This window comes from Thamnophis sirtalis, unplaced genomic scaffold (assembly GCF_051295495.1).
Source record: "Thamnophis sirtalis isolate CommonGarterSnake01/CBP01778 unplaced genomic scaffold, rThaSir2_p1.2 scaffold_5, whole genome shotgun sequence".
Classification (NCBI taxonomy): Eukaryota; Metazoa; Chordata; class Lepidosauria; order Squamata; family Natricidae; genus Thamnophis; species Thamnophis sirtalis.
Window position 1 is genome coordinate 19,533,631 of NW_028261385.1, and position 12,003 is coordinate 19,545,633.

The 12,003-nt window shown below is 42.2% G+C and overlaps 1 protein-coding gene across 1 annotated transcript in view; it reads right to left on the reverse strand.

Moving 5' to 3' along the window:
- The window catches only part of MTMR12 (myotubularin related protein 12), a 43,334-nt gene that overhangs the window by 12,166 nt on the left and 19,165 nt on the right, over positions 1-12,003 (reverse strand). The window contains exons 9-12 of the mRNA XM_087715382.1: positions 10,323-10,429; positions 8,128-8,252; positions 7,471-7,549; positions 4,689-4,759 (exon numbers count right to left, since the gene is read on the reverse strand). Of these exons, the coding sequence (XP_087571508.1) occupies positions 4,689-4,759; positions 7,471-7,549; positions 8,128-8,252; positions 10,323-10,429 (382 nt within the window). The remainder of the gene's footprint in view (positions 1-4,688; positions 4,760-7,470; positions 7,550-8,127; positions 8,253-10,322; positions 10,430-12,003) is intronic.

The window sequence follows — 12,003 nt, forward strand, 5'->3', positions numbered from 1 at the left end:
AAAATCAAATAAAGAACAAAATTAGTACAGAGCAGCAAATGATTTAGATAACAGATTATTACCTTCTCAGAAACACAGCATTTATCAATTTATCTAATACTGTATGTCATTCAACATTTCTCGGTCGATTATGATCATATAAACCAAAGAAATATATTCCAAAGCAACATGCATTGAAGCAGCATTTCACAGTGGTAAAGCAAAAAAGATTACTGGGCATTATGTCAGAATGGGACAGCATGAACACAGTGCAAGAACCTACACAACAGATTAGTTAAGCAGATGGTACAAAATATAATACAGGACCAAGTTTCAGGAAGTTCCAGGAAAAGCAAGGTAATGTATTGTCCAAAAGCACACCTTTGTAAGTATCAAAGCCAGTAACTTGGGTTCACCCATCACACTAGACATGGTTCATTTAACGATGACCTACACAGAAGCCAAGCTAACTGAGTTCACAGAGTAAGCCAGGATTAAACAAATCAAATTCCACAACTGAATTATGAATGAGCTTAGCAAGTTTGTTGTACCAGTTCTGATCCTGTTGAGCAACAAGACTGACATGCTAAACACCAATCCATCTAAACTAGCCCCCTGCAGGCTAGCCAACCGTACTACTCACAGGTGGAGAAAAATGAGACAGCAGAAGACAGGGTCTTCACTGAAAGGAAAACAAGGAGATAAGACAGAGGACAGATGCAGGTGTTAAACCAGAATCCAAGAAACGCACTAGAAGGGTCATGCTTTAAAATATAAGACAACTCTTTGGTGTATCTTAGTCAGAAATTTATAGTCATGTACAAATATATACAGACCAGAACACCTCAAGAGTGACTAAACCCATTTCTTTCCTAACTATTCTATTTCTATTACATTTAAGGGGGGGGAAGAGTAATCAAACAAATGCTGTATTTTTCAGAGTATAAGAGGTACCTTTTCCCCCTCAAAAAAGAGGCTGAAAATCTGGGTGCGTCCTATACACTGAATACAGCATTTTGGGCCTCCCAAAATCCCGCCCCCTTCACTAAAATGGCTTTGGAAAGCTTTTAGGAGGCTTTTAGAGACCTAAAACAAAAAGTGTGCCAGTTTTCGTGAAAAATAGGCCGTTTTTGCAAAAAATTGGCCTTTTTTGCTTGTCCTCCCCCCCCCAGGGGCACTCTACAAGCCTCCTAAAGGCTATTCATGCCCTTTTTTTGAAAAAAAACAAACAGGGCCATTTTTGGGAGGTTTGCAGAGTGCAAAAACTTTTTTTAAAATTTTGCCTCTTCAAAACCTTAGTGCATTTTATAATCCGAAAAATATGGTAGGCTCAATCCTCTTTTAGGAATAGAATAAAAGATGATATGATGCATTTTTTTCCAATGTTTGAATATAAATTTTCCTAAAAGAAATAGGACAGATGCAAAAACAAAAATCACATTTATAGGAGAAGGGACTATTATTGACAAATCTTTTCAAAGTGGTTTTCAATATTCAAACACTGATGCTGTTTTTAAGGCAAGAGACTGACAGAAAGGTGTACATGATGTTGGGAGAAGTGTAGACCTTGATGTAGACTGTGCATTTAATGTAAAAGAACTCTGAAACTGAGGGAAAGAAAGGAATCTCGTTAGGACTCCTGCATGCTTGACATGCTCTGTAAAATGAATGCAAATTATCTAACCCTCATTTATAATATATAGCTTAACTGAAAAAGTATGAGTTATTCAGAATCAAAAATAATAATATTGGAACATGGTTAGAACTTGCTTCCAAGTAGTCATAATTCCACTGGAAAAAAATGGGAGGAAAAAACCTCTAAGCTTGAAAACAATTAAAACAAATAATTGTAATTAACTGCCTACTTTTCTTTGGTAAGCTGATCAAGAGAACAAGGGGTGGGCAGATAGTGATTGGACACTCTTTGATAAAAACGGTTAAACAGGTCTGTTCTATTAGGCATATTTTTGGAATGGATGACACCCAATCAGCCTGTGGCTTATAACCAGAATGAATGTAACTTGCAAGAGATTCTTCTAAAGTTTGTGTTGGGTATAAGTAGTAGTTTAGAGAGCCGAGGTGGCGCAGTGGTTAAATGCAGCACTGCAGGCTACTTCAGCTGACTGCAGTTCTGCAGGTCGGCGGTTCAAATCTCACCGGCTCAGGGTTGACTCAGCCTTCCATCCTTCCGAGGTGGGTAAAATGAGGACCCAGATTGTTGGGGGCAATATGCTGACTCTCTGTAAACCGCTTAGAGAGGCCTGAAAGGCCTATGAAGCGGTATATAAGTCTACTGCTATTGCTATTGCTTCCGAGGTGGGTAAAATGAGGACCCGGATTGTTGTTGGGGGCGATATGCTGACTCTGTAAACCGCTTAGAGAGGGCTGAAAGCCCTATGAAGCGGTATATAAGTCTAACTGCTATTGCTATTGCTATAGTTTAGTTGACATAATACTTCTACTTGGAAGATCATTTCCAGAAAGTGATATTGGGCATTGCAGTTGTAATCGGTCAAGCATTTATGCTACTCCCTAAGGTGCTTTTTCAAGAGGCAACTGGACTTTCTGGTTTTTCTTTGAAGACGTTTCGCTCCTCATTCAAGAAGCTTCTTCAGCTCTCCTTCTTCAGCTTCTTGGGTGAGAAGCGAAGCGTCCTGAAAGAAAGAAAAAAACCAGAAAGTCCAGTTGCCTCTTGAAAAAGCACCTTTGGGACAACCATGACCAGGATGACTGAGAATCTCCTTAGACATTTATGCTACTGTAACACATGTAGCTGCCATGAAAGTTCTCCAGAGGTTTGATCTACACTGACATTAGAATTTTAAGCAGCTGAATTTTTCTTTGTAGCTATAGGTAGTCCTTGGTTACGACTATTCATTCAGTGACTGTTCAAACTTGTGATGGCACTGAACATGTGGTATGTATGGCCAGTCCTCTGGTGCCCAGCTGGCAACTACATCAAAGTTTCTCATAGTCATCATTTACTGCCTTCTTTCCCAGCTTCTGGCATCCAAAGGTAGCAGGGATGCTGGCAGGGAGGCTGCAAATGGTGACTATATGATGTCCCTGCTTAATGATCCACAGTGATTTGGTTAATGGTGGCAACCGTTAATGTCAGAACTGCCACTGAGTGGCATGTTTATGTCGTTGTGCTTTATGATCAAACCACTTAGCTATGGTAATTCTGGTTCCAATTGCTGTCATTAACTCAAGGCTACCTGAATTTTATTTTTACTTATTTTAACTTGTACTTTGGATTCAGTAATGAACTGGTGACAAATGAGATGCAACAGACAACACAGATAGCAATTTGGATGAACTGATCCAGATGGAATAACAGCTGGAATTTTACTCTACCTTTCAAACTAATTCATTATACAAATTAGTTTGTATTTGGAGCTAATTTTAAAGTACATATTATTGTATGTGTGTATGTATATGTGTGTGTGTGTGTACATATATGTATGTATGTATGTATGTGTGTGTGTATGTATGTGTATATATATATATATATATATATATATATATATATATATATATATATATATATATATATATATATATATATATATATATATATATATATATATATATATATATACTTACTTAAAGTCACAACCCCTGGTATGCCCAAGTGTGGGAGGAAGGTATATATATATATATATATATATATATATGTTTTTTTATTTGTGCTGATAAATAAATAAAGGGAGACTAGTATAGATCTATTTCAAGCTATTTAGCTCTCATCAGCTAGCCATACCCTTACTGGGATTTGAACCTGGGCTATATTACATACTAGGCAGACATCTTAGCCATTAGGCCACAGGCTCTTATCCGTTATCAGCGAAGCCAGGGTGAAAATCTAATATATATATATCTGTCTGTCTGCCCCTCCCTGCAGGAATAATAGTTACATTATCCAATGAAACACAAAAGATGTGGGTGGATGTAGTTAATAATCTACAAGATGAGAAATGACCCAATCCATTTTTAAGAAAAAGTTAACTTATTAACATTTTTTTTATAATTCATGTTACAAGCTTAATTCTTCATGCATCACTACAAGCCCACCATTATCCACTTGTAAAATGATTTGTGTATCTTTCAGTTAACACAATAAAATCCTGTTTCTTTTTTAAAAAATGAAATTACACCCCACGTGTTATTCCTTAGAAATTGAGGGAATTAACATTTATTCATATGGATTTATCGCCTGTTTAAATTGCAATCAAGTGAGTGGCGAACACCCCAAGGAGGCTGCTTTATAATTTAGAAATTTCAATCAAACATTGCAAATTATCTTCAAGTAACTCTGGAAGCATCCTAAAATAGTTCCATTTGGCTAATGTGCTTGACCTCTGAATAATTTGGGGGAGGAAGGATATTCTGGGCTATACTTGAAGCAGTGTTGGATTATGTTTCATGTATACAGCATGAGGAAATTACGTAATACAATTTGAAAACTGATGTTCTGAATATCTTTTAGGAATCAAGTGAACATTGACTCAGCAGTATGTTTTGAACTATTCTGCTTCTTCAAAAAAAGAAATTCAGCTTGAGGTTATATGCATCCAAGGTCAGAACACTATCAAGTTTAAGTTGTTTTAAACATATTTAGATGGCAAGCAATTCATGAATAAAAGATTAAGGAACTACGTTTTATTTTATTTCATCTACTTATAATTGACTGGAAAGGGGGAACTTACCTTGAAGAACAACATTTGAGCTCTGTACTTCAAGCAATTCAATGATATCTATTGTTTTTCTCAGACATCGCCTGGAAGAATATGGACAAATTAGAGCTTTAATATAACTCTGGAATGTTGAAGTGTAAAGGCATATTTCTATTTTGGAATCAAGTGGGATCATGATAGCAATAGCACTTAGACTTATACACAGCTTCACAGTGTTTTACAGCCCTCTCTAAGCGGTTTATAGAGTCAGCCTATTGCCCCCAACAATCTGGGTCCTCATTTTATCAACCTCAGAAGGATAGAAGGCTGAGTCAACCTTCAGCCTGGTGAGATTCAAACTTCCAAATTGCAGTCAGCCGGCAGAAATAGCCTGCTGTTAACTCAAGAATCTTGGATAAATGCCAGTATCTCAAAATGAAATTTGTTGAAGTTATTAAAATCTGAGGATAGATCATGTTGTCCTGTATTATCTTAAACGCTAGATAGTTTGCTTAAGCTTTCCTAAGAATATCTAGATAACACACCTTAGGACCGTGATGGCGAACCTATGGCATGCGTGCCAGAAGTGGCACACAGAGCTATTTCTCCTGGCACGCAGAGCATCACCAGTTGCTCTTCCTGGTTTGGGCGCAGCAGCCAGCTGGTCTTTACGTGCATTGGTGTGCCAGAAAGCAGAAGAGGAGCCACCCAGTGCGCATGCGCACGCTAGGAAAATGATCTTTTTCCAGTGTGCACATGCATGTTGGCCATTTGGTGATCTGGTTCCTGGCACGCATGCACACGCAAAAACCACCAACAGGAAGAGCAACGGCCACGCGTGCCAAAAGATGTGGAGAGGAGATCCTGGCCATCACTTCTTAGCAGAGCAGAGCTGTGGTTGGGGTTTCCCTCCCTCCCTGCCCGAGTGGGCTTCTTGCATGGCCCAAGTCCTCCAGCCCATCATTCATCTGCGATCTGAAGTGCTTGGCTGGCTTGGGCACCTCAGAAAAGCAGCAACATCCACAAGTGGAAGGACAGGAGTGGCCAGCCGGCCCCTACAGCCACTCCCACACAGCCAGAAGCAGCACTGTGACAGCCGCTGGGGGCGAGGGGGTGGCGGTGGCAAGGACAGGAAAGGGCTTCCGTCCCTCCCCACCAGAGCAGGCTTCTTGCATGGCTCCAGCCTATGGTTCTGATGAGGATTCGTGGTCTGGAGCGCTGCTGCTTCCAGCTGGGATATATTCTACCAGGCCCTCGGTGGCGTCTTTATGCAGGTAGCTTGCCTCTCTGCCAGCAGTTCCTCCAGCGTCCCGGCTGGAAGCAGCAGTGCAACCATCGCCGTTACCAGGGCCGAAGGGGTGGTGGTGGCGAGAACAAGTGACCGCCACCTCTTCATCCCTTCCCCAACAGAGGCTATTGCGCTTCTGCTTCCAACCGGGATGCTGGCGGAGGAGCTGCTGGTGGGGAGGTGAGCTACCCGCATAAAGATGCTGCCGAGGGCCTGGCAGAATATATCCTGGCTGGAAGCGGCAGCACTCTGGACCATGAATCCTCATCAGAACCATGGGCTAGAGCTGTGCAAGATGCCTGGGAGGGCGGGGAGGGAAGCTTGGGCCCGCCCGTCCTCGCCATCCCCACTTCTTCGGCCCCAGTACTGGGACACCTTGGGAACGCTCATCTCATGCGGCAGCAAGGTGTGTGTGAGTGTAATGGGAGCTGGCTGGGACTGATCAGCTGAGAAGCATGCAAAGAAGCCTTGGTTTCCCCACTGCTGTGGCTCTCGGAGGAAGAAGGCAGGGATGCTGGCTGGCATTCACTTCCCTTACTGTTTACCACCACCGCCCCTGCAGGACAGAGGATTACCACCCCCTCCCTGGTGGCTGAAGCCCAGGCCCCGCCTTTCCTGCTTAGCTGAAAGTGGCGAGGGAGTGAGCGGGGATGAACAGTAAGGGAAGCGAATGCCAGCCAACATCCCTGCCTTCTTCCTCCGAGGGCCACTTCTTTGCCAGCCTCGCAGCAGATCAGTCCCAGCCAACCCCCGTTACACACACACACACACACACACACACACACCACTTGCTGAGGTATGAGGTGAATGTTGCCACGGATAAATCAGGGGGAGAGGGAGAAGTTTGTTTTCTTCTCTCCCTCCCGCTGATTTCTCCCCAGCAGCGCTCACTTCGTGCTGCGGCAAGCATGGTGGCTCTCAAAGAGAATAAAACGGGTGCAGCGCTCTTCCAACAGCTGAGGAAGTAAGAGGAGCCAAGCCCTCGGCTTTTGGAAGAAGCACCCGGGCCCGCTTCATTCTCTTTGGGAGCCGCATTGCAAAATGGGGAATTTTCTGACATTTTGCAACTGGAAACAGCCTAGTGCCCTGTGCACATCGGCCGCCCAGGAGTCCCGAGGCTCACAACCACTGACTCCTGAAGCAAAAACGCCCTCCCCCAGCCTCTCAGAGGCCCTCCAGAAGCTGGAAATAGCTTCAGGAAAGCCTCCAAAGGCTGGAGAGGGCAAAAAACAGCCCCAACAGGCAAATTGGAAGTTCGTAAACGATCTGTTTCCGACTTCCAGAGGGCGTCTAGCGGGACGGGGGAGGCAATTTTTGCCCTCCCCAGGCTTCAGGAAAGCCTCCGGAGCCTGGGGGGAGGGGGTGTATGTGCATGAGGTGTGTGTGTGTGTGTGTCACATGCCCATACACAGTTGGATGGGGAATTGAGTGGGCACGCGGAGGGGGTGTAGTAACGAGCGAGCGCGCAATTCTGGCACACCGTAAAAAAAAAAGGTTCGCCATCACTGCCTTAGGAAGTTAACCTACCTTATGATTTCTAGCCAATTTGTACTTTCTAACAGTGAAAACCATTTTACATCAGTATCCCAGAATTCTGCACTGTTATCTGAAAAAAACACAAGATAATAATTTTAGCTATTTGCATATGAAATATAGAATGTATTTATGGCAGTGAAGCTCAAAGAGTCTGAGGCATATTAACAATTGTGTTATATTTTTGCATCAGAACAACCCAAGTAGTCAAAGTACAGGCTTTATTGTTTTACTCTGCATTTAAATAATTTCAACAATACAATTTAAAATAATGGGTAGCTATAGAAAGGCATACAATAACTGAATATTTATACCAATCAGTGGACTAAGAAAACCTTCTGACATGAAGTTGAAATTTAAAATAATTTTAAAAATCCTGAAATACTGATTAGTATTAATACTTTATACGTTTTTACTGAAAAATGTACTTATAAAGTAATTTACAAAAGCAGTAAAAAGCAAAGAAGACAACAAAATCTGGCTCTTTTGAAAAATGATCCATTAATTCCTGGTTTAAGATATAATATGCACCTGCAGCTTTAAAAACAAGCCTTTCAAGTATCAATAGTAAATAGCAGTTTTAGGTTTCATGCATTCCCCCACCCCCCATTAGAGTTGTAAAATGTGATTTTCCTTATATTTTCTACATACCTATTAAAAACAGCTGTTTAAATTTAGTATATGCAACTTGGATTTCTTGCAAAGATGGAAGGCTGCTTGAAAGGTCTTCAATTTTCAAGGCTTCATATGGAGGCTTATCAATTGTTTTATACATTCTAAATAGAACAGATTAACAACATTCAGAACACAGTAAGGTAAAGGTTCGCCTTGCACATATGTGCTAGTCTTTTCCGAATCTAGGGGACGGTGCTCATCTCTGTTTCAAACCCAAAGAACCAGTGCTGTCCGAAGACGTCTCTGTGGTCATGTGGCCGGCATGACTAAACGCTGAAGGCGCACAGAACGCTGTTACCTTCCCACCAAAGGTGGTTCCTATTTTTCTACTTTTATTTTTACATGCTTTCAAACTGCTAGGTTGACAGAACTGGGACAAGTAACAGGAGCTCACTCCATTATGTGGCACTAGGGATTCGAACTGCCCAACTGCCGACCTTTCTGATCGACAAGCTCAGTGTCTTAGCCACTGAGCCACTGCGTCCCTTCAGAGTACATTAGAATGCATTAAATGGAGACTTCTTTATTTAGCATCAAAAGGGAAGAACTAGCAACTTTTGGGACAAAAGTGGTGAAATTGTCAAATTTCACTAATTTTATACAATCCTGTTTCTGGAATTCTTTAGCTAGCATACAAGTTTACTACAAATAACAAAGAATCTGTGGGTGCCAATCTTCCTGACCTCCTTCTCTGCATTGTTATAGAGAAAAGTATATCTTATTGTGAAGAAACTTAAACTTTCTTGAAGTATTAAGTATATATGAATAGCAGATAATTTCTAATAGAAAATATTTGCTATACATTGTTACAATTCTAACATCTTTCCCTATTGCCCAAGAGTTTGTGATTTAAATTAATGGGGAATTAAATACATATTATAGGGTTGTTAAAAATTTGCAGTTCCTGAAAGAGGAAAGCCTAGATAATTTATGTGACCAGATTGATCCAGTTATTTCACAAAAGCGTGTTTCCCCAAAAATACGACAGGGTCTTATTTTCTTTTTACTTACAAAATATGGCCTTGGGCTTATTATAGGGGAGGGCTTATTGTTTTGGGGTTGTTGAGCAGCTGCTTGTTTGTGAACTGGCTCCCGAAGAGCTGGACACAGCCTCAGGGACGAAGCAGCCATGAAGTGACCAAGCTCACAAGCAATCACCCGGCAAACCCCCTCTCCAGCTGGGCAGAGTGCCATTCACTGACCTAGGGGGTATCCCTAAGGCGCCAAGCCATGTGGCGCTCTGCCCGCTCCCCAGGCTTGGCACATTAGGAATACCCCTTAGGTCAGTGCATGCAGCTCTGCTCGGCTGCAGAAGAGGGTTGCGCCTGTTCCGCCCCCTAGCAGGCATGCCTCTTAGCCTCAACATGAGGCCCAGCTCTTCCTGCAGCCACCACCACCGCGCTCCGAGCATAAGGTCTTCTCCGGTTCCAAACTCCAAAACTTGGCTGCTGAGTCTTCCAACAGCAGCCGCTCTAAGAGTGCGCTCTATGGTTGTGGGCTGGCTGCTGAAAGGCTCTGTAAGATACCCCCTAGGTCAGTGAATGGTGCTCTGCCCGGCTGGAGAGGGGGTTTGCCGGGCGGTTGCTCGTGAGCATGGTCACCTCATGGCTGCTTCGTCCCTGAGGCTGTGTCCAGCTCTTCGGGAGCCAGTTAGCAAGGGAGCAGCCGCCCAGCAACTCCCCCCTCTGGCCAGGCAGAATGCCACTCCCCAACCTATCGGTATCCCGAAGGCACCAAGCAATGTGAGCGCCTTTCTCCCCCCCAGCTCCTGCAGCTAGGCGCCTTCAGGATACCGCTATGTCGGTGAGAGGTGCTCTACCTGGCCATGGGTGTGTGTATGTCCAAGGGGTTTATTTTCGGGGGCGGGCTTATATTTTTGCCCATGCGGAAAATGTGGCAAGGCTTTAATTTCAGGACAGGTCGTATTTTCGGGGAAACACGGTAGTCTAGCAGTCTTCTGCAACATTCAGAACACCCCACACGGCTTATGTTCATATTTGATTCCAGAAAAGTGCCAGACCACCCAGAATAGTGATCCATAGAAAGGAGAAATGTCTAGTATATTATCAATGGAAAAGAAAATGACAGCTTGCCATTAGGAATTAAGTAATCATAGAGTTATTGCAGCTGAAAATGCAAATGTACTAAGTTGAAACAGAACCATTATTTACCCATCCAAGAATAGTTTGTGCAGCTGAGAAGTGTTGTCATCTGGTTCTTTGGCAAAAGTTGACATCTTGAAGAGAGCAGCGCCATTATGGGAAGACCAACACCAAATCTGCAGAAGGTATTTACATGAGGTTTGGTTATGTATCAGAAAACATTAATTTTGTTATGGAGTAATAGAGGAGTCATACAGCACAAGTTAAGAGTATTCCACTAACCATGCATGAAATTCAGTGTCCTGAAGAGCACTTAACATGAAGGTGGATGAAATGGTTTGGATAATCCTTCAAACAGCAATTTGGATGATCTTAATATGGTCCCATGCTGTTTCCTCATTAGATCTAGCCATGTATCTGGATTTCCTACTTGCATTAAGAATTAATATCTAACTGTAACAGCAGCTACGTTTTCTATCATCCTTTTTGTTTTGAAAAAAAAAAAAATTTTAAAAGCACCATTGAATAAGAAATTGCTGAACTGGTATAAATCAAAATGTTTTGGGCAATCTCACAAGCTTGCAACAAACAAGGTTTTGTTTTAACATATTACAACTGTTATTTGGTAAGGTACTTGTAACCTCTCTCATATGTATCCTGCATTTACATAATCAACCCATCTCTCCCGCTTCCCCCCTCACCTGACCCCAATTTAAATTTAGTATTCTACGCACCAGATGTAATTCACAAAAAATGTATGCCTTTTAATAAACTGTGTTGGTTGGCAAAGGTCCTTCCAGATTCTTCCTGATTTTTGCCATCATAGGCTAGCATGACTCTCCTCCTACAATATCAGCTTTTATGAAGATAAATGTTTATAGAGCATATATGCTTTTCTCTAGCAATTTGAACTATTTCTATTGAAAAAAAACTGGTTTCCAAAATGAAAGATATCACTCATTGAACTTTTTCAGTTTTCTTCTAGCACATGTAACATCACTAGAGTTTCTAAGTGTGCCAATCCAGAAGAAATCCCATTGATCTAACAACTGGAGCAAGGAGTTTCTTAGCAATAGCAGCCTGTAAGATTTTAGAAATTGTAATTATCTTCATAATCTGTTCTAGCCAAGTGGGAGATGAATATGATCAATATAAATGAATGGGATTGTTAGGAAAGCTGGTACTATGTAGCAGTTAAGCTGTTAGGCCAGGGTCAGGAAAACCCAATTTCTAGTCCTCTTTAGGGACAGAAGCCAGCTGGGTGACCTGGATTGGTCCCTCTCTCTTGGTCTATATCAGTGCTAGGTTCTGCAACAGAGAGGCAGTAAAACTTCTTGTCACATCACATATTGGTAGCTTTGCTGCATGAACCATTGTGAGTATAATGCAAAATGAATCCTAGAGGTAAGCAACACAAGAATTAGGATATACCGTATTTTTCAGAGTATAAAATGCACCTTCCCCATCCTAAAAGAGCGTGGAAATATTGATGCGTCTTATACACTGAATACAACCATTTTTGGCCTCCCGAAGCCCCGCCCCTGCATCCCATTTTTGTGAAAAACATGCCATTTTTTGTAAAAACCGAGGCTTTTTTTGCCTTCCCTCAGCCCCCAACAGCATTCTGCAGGCTTCAGCAGAGCTGGGGCAAGGCAAAAATGCACCTGTTTTTTGTGAAAACCGGGCAAAAACCGGGCCATTTTTTTTTTCAAAAACGGAGATTTTTTGGCCTTCCCTCAGCCCCCAGCAG